The sequence below is a fragment of the Elephantulus edwardii genome, unplaced genomic scaffold (genome assembly GCF_000299155.1).
Source record: "Elephantulus edwardii isolate Elephantulus edwardi_28Jun2011 unplaced genomic scaffold, EleEdw1.0 scaffold00005, whole genome shotgun sequence".
Lineage (NCBI taxonomy): Eukaryota > Metazoa > Chordata > Mammalia > Macroscelidea > Macroscelididae > Elephantulus > Elephantulus edwardii.
Genome location: NW_006399755.1, coordinates 5,751,686 through 5,756,895, shown reverse-complemented (window position 1 = coordinate 5,756,895; position 5,210 = coordinate 5,751,686). Strand labels below are relative to the sequence as shown.

Sequence of the window (5,210 nt, the reverse complement as noted above, 5' to 3'; positions counted from 1 at the left end):
ACGATTAAATGTTCTGGGATTCCCATTCTTCTCAGAGTCAGCCACAGTTCGTTATGATCCACGCAGTCAAATGCCTTTGCATAATCAATGAAACACAGATAGACATTCTTCTGGTATTCTCTGCTTTCAGCCAAGATCCACGTAACATCAGCTACAATATCCCTAGTACCACGACCCCTTCTAAACCCAGCTTGGACTTCTGGCAGTTCTCTGCTGATGGACTGTTCCAGTCGTTTTTGGATAATCTTCAGTAGAATCTTGCTTGCATGTGAAATCAATGATATTGTTCTGTAGTTTCAGTCTTGAAAACCTGATGGAGTGTTGGTATAATTGTGTAACTATTTCTTCCTTCTATTTTGTGAGTGTTTATATGTTTTGGTGCCCTGATATTAGGAGTGTTAATTATTAGATTTGCTGAATTGATTCTTTTACTGTTATATAATGTCATTCTGTTTCTTTTTAAAAAAATTTATTAATTTTAATGAACGTTTACAGAGGTTTTGGATTTCCATTCATTCATTGTTGCATTTTTCTCCCCCCACTCCCCACCCAGTTCGCCCCTCTCTTTGAAAAGTAAGAGAGAAAAATTCCTTCATTGGTATACAGTCCCTCCTTCCCCACCCCAGTACACTCCACTATGCAACCTTCATTCTGGACTCTTATTATAAATAAGCATAATATACAGTCATATGCCATTTTTAAAATCTTATGTCCCTCATCTGTTGCAATGCAGTATACATAATTTATCCAATTTTTCTGTCTCACCCCAACCCTGATGTCAGTCTTGTTCTACAACAGTGGCACTATGTAGTATTTGTCCTTTTGTGACTGAGTTATTTCACTCAGCATAATGTCCTCCAGGGTCACCCATTTTGAATAATATTCCATGAGTTCCTTGTTTTTCAATGCAGCATAGTGTCCCATTGTGTGAATATACCAGAACATCTCTATCCATTTGTTTGTTGATGGGCACTTAGGTTGTTTCCAACTCTTTGCTATTGTGAACAAAGCTGCAGTAAACATGGATGTGCATATATCTGCCTGGGTGTCAGTTATGGTTTCTTTAGGGTATATTCCCAGTAGAGAAATTGCCGCTGGGTCAAATGGTATTTCAATTTTTAACTTTTTGAGGAAGCGTCATATAGCTTTACAGAGTGATTACACCATTATACACTCCCAGTCATTCTGTTTCTTTTCCTTTTTTTTAAAAAAATATTAATTTCATGAGCATTTACAGAGATTTTGGACTTCCATTCATTCATTGTTGCACTTTTCTCCGCACCCCCTTATTCTGTTTCTTATAACAGATTTTGACATAGTCTGTCTTATTATATATTACTGAATTTCCATATTAGCCCTTTTTTAGTTATGATTTGCTTTGAATATTGTGTTTTTTAACCTGCTTGTGTTCTTTATTTTATATCCATATTGTTGTTATGTGTCGTCAGTTCGCTTGCGACTCAACGCGACCCTATGTACAAGAGCCCTAAACTCTGCTCTGTCCTGTGCCAGTCACACTGTCTCTGACACACCCATCCAGATTACCCCAGTCACTGAATCAGTCCACCTCATAGAGGGCCTTACCCTCCTGCACCTTCCCTTCACCTACCAAGCATGATGTCCCTTTCCAAGGACTGGTCCTTCCTTGCAACATGTCCAAAGTATGTTAGACGAAGCTTCGGAATCCTTCCTCCAAAGAGCTACCCAGTTTAACCCTCTCCAGGATGAATCTTTTTGTTTTCCTAGCAGTCTGTGGTGCCCTCAATACTCTTTTCCAGCACCACAACTCAAAGGCATCAATTCTCCTTCTATCCTCCCTAGTCATTGTCTAACTTTGTGATGCATAACAAGTGATTGCAAAGACCATGGCCTGTATCAGGCACACCTTAGTCTCCAGAGAGACACCATTGCTCTTCAGTACTTTGGAGAGGTCCCTAATAGCAGACTTTTCAATCGCAATGAGTCTTTTAATTTCCTGGCTATGGGTTCCAAGATTGTTGACCATAGAGCCAAGCATACTGAAGCTGTGAACAATCTCAGTCTCTTCACCATCCATCTTGATGCTGCCAATTTGTCCAGTGGTGAGAATCTTTGTCTTCTTGACATTTAACCTCAATCCATATTGAAAGCTGCAGTCCTTAACCCTCTGCAGCAAGCTCTTCAGGTCCTGTTCAGTTTCAGCGAGCAGGGTTGAGTCATCTGCATAATGCAGATTGTTGATAGATCTTCCACCAGTCATGACACCACATTTCTCCTCATAGAGCCCAGCCTCCTGGATAATCTGTTCTTCATACATGTTGAACCATATTAGAGAAATTAAAAGACATTAGTGAAACGAACTTTATTTAAGCTAATAGAAAATAATTGCCATTTTATTATGAATAGCAAAATTATTTATGAGAAATTTCATGCTAAGGCCTACCTGGTGTGTATTTTACATTTTTATTATACAGTTGGTTCTGTATTCCATATCCACACATTCAGTCATCAGTAGATAATATTCTGAGATATGTGTGTCAGGTAAGTGGTTGGAGCAGTCCTTCAGAGGCTAAGGGGGGGAAGCACTCAGGTATTATTTACATAATACAGATAATACATTAGGGAGCTCTGATGACCTAGTTTTTGGGGAGTTGCACTGATAACCTAAAGCCACACACACTTCTCTGGTGGTTTAAGTCCAGCAGTGACTCAGAACAACCTTTTGTGTCCTTATAGCCTTGGAAATTCAGTGGAGGGTCAGCTACGAGTCAGATTCATTTGGATGCTAATGAGTTTTTAAAAGTTGAGATAAAAGATATTATAAAACAATCCAGAGGTTATTTAAACTATATGGGAGACTATTTATACAGTGTTTAGAAATAGTATATGGTCAGCATTATGTTAGGGGAGACAGGATTGATGCTGTCAAGGATTTCATCTTGCTTGGATCAACAGTTAGCACCCTTGGTACCAGCAATCAGGAAATCAGCAGATGTATTAAATTGGGCAAACTTGTTGTTAGAAACCTTTCCAAAATACTGCAGAGCAGTGATGCCAGTTTAAGACTAAGATGTACCTGATTCAGGCCATGGTATTTTCATGACAGAAGAATTGATGCCTTTGAATTCTGGTGTTGGAGAAGAGTACTGGATAGCCCATGAAATGCCAAAAGAACAAACAGATATGTTTTGGGAAAAGTGCAACCTGAATGCTCCTTGGTGGCAAAGATGGTGAAGCTTTGTCTATTTTTCATATTTTGGACATGAAGCTGGGTGAGACTGTTCCTTGGAAAGGGATCTCATGTTTGGAAAGAAGGAAGGTTAGCAAAGGAGTGAAAGACCTCCAACAAGATGCATTGACACACTGAGTTCAGCACTGTGCACTAGTGTGGTAGAGATGATGAGGATGGTATATGATAGGACAGAGTTCAGGTTGGCTGTTCCTAGGGTTCCTATGAGTCATACTGACTTGACTGCTCCCAACAACAACATTTCATTTTACTGAAAGGACTTGATCATCTGAAGTTTTGATATTTACAGTGTAGAATATGATCTGGATTCAATCTCCTGTAAATACCAGAGTCGTGGCTGTATATGTACCTTAATTCAAGATGAACATACTTCATTGGCTCACTGACAAAGTGTGAATACCAGTATAGGCAGCACAGATCTAGAAGTTATTTGGCTTTAGGTTTCATCTGTATAAGTCTGTTACTAATTTTGAATTACTTTTTATGTAATACAGTGATATGGGTTGATGCTTATTTTTTTAAACATGATTTTTCATAAGGAACTTTTTAATCAAAGTTGTTTTAGGCAATTAGAAGGTTATTAGTTATCACCATGGGATACAAAGCTCAATATTTATACATTCTCTATTCTCTTTTATTCAGTCTACTGTAAATTCACATTGTAGTTAAGCTTTTAACTTTTCTTGAGAAATGCTGGGAAATGGTACAGGTTGAATACCTAGATTTTTTGTTTTAAGTTCAAACTTAAATTATTTGTATTTTACTCATTTTTTTTAGGACTAATTATTCTCTCCACCCCAAAAATTATATCTGAAAAACTTACTTACTTTGTTTCTAGGCATGTACCGGAATTGAAAACATTGATGAAGCTATTACACTTCTTGAGCAAAATAATTGGGACTTGGTGGTAAGTATTCTTTACTTTCTCATAAATGTCTGACCAGTAATAAAATCTTATATACTCCTGAATGTTTTTAAAATTTCTGTAAATATCATTTAAATAAAGTCTGTTATTTATTTTGAAGTTCATGTTGATTTTATTATTAAAATTATAGATAATTTAAGTAATTTTCAAAGTGTCCTCTTATTGTTTATGATGGTTCATTATTTCATAAACTATTGAGCTCGAGATGTTTTTGAAGGAGAGGTTTGTGTGAGCAACTCCACTTGATTCTTCTCTCATTAAAGACTACTCTTTTTAAAAATAATTTACAAAGAGAACACATAGCTGTGTTTTCCTTTTGAACTTGTTTAGAGGTGGTTTAGTGTTTTTTTTTTTTTGTTTGTTTGTTTTCCCCCCTGCCTAAGAAATTTATGACAGAATAAAAAAGCAAGGCCCAGCACACCATTCGACCATACTCATCTGTTGCAAAGCAAACAATGCTTGAATGTACAGTGGTATTGGAGGACTAATTGCTGTGTAGATTTCTTCTTATGAATTTATTTTTACCCTAATGTAAAATGTTCAAACATTGTAGAATATAAGAGTAGAGTTTATTATAAACAAATAGGAACATAACCTTGCAAAGAAAAATAATAATAACTTCCAAGTTTATCACTCAGGATGTCTTATCCCACGTTGTTTTCTATAGTTATGTAAGTTTATTAGTTTTCTTATACAAATTAAACCACTCTGCCAGTTTCTAATATTGTTGTTGTTGTTATGTGCCATCAAGTTGTTTGCCACTTATAGCGACCCTATGCACAACAGCCCTAAACCCTGCTCTATCCTGTGCCAGTTGCACTGCCTCTGACACACCCATCCCGATTACCCTAGTCACTGAATCAATCCATCTCATAGAGGGTCTTCCCCTCTTACACCGTCCCTCCACCCTCCCAAGCATGATGTCCCTCTCCAAAGACCTGTCCCTCCTTGCAACATGCCCAAAGTATGTCAGATGAAGCCCCAGAATCCTTGCCTCCAAGGAGTTGCTTGGTTTAATCCTCTCCAGGATGAATCTGTTTGTTTTCTTAGCAGTCC

At 37.4% G+C, this 5,210-nt stretch overlaps 1 protein-coding gene across 1 annotated transcript in view; it reads left to right on the top strand.

Moving 5' to 3' along the window:
- The window catches only part of FAF1 (Fas (TNFRSF6) associated factor 1), a 548,275-nt gene that overhangs the window by 38,593 nt on the left and 504,472 nt on the right, over positions 1 to 5,210 (top strand). Inside the window, exon 2 of the mRNA XM_006879662.1 lies at positions 4,068 to 4,136. Coding sequence (XP_006879724.1) covers positions 4,068 to 4,136 — 69 coding nt within the window. The remainder of the gene's footprint in view (positions 1 to 4,067; positions 4,137 to 5,210) is intronic.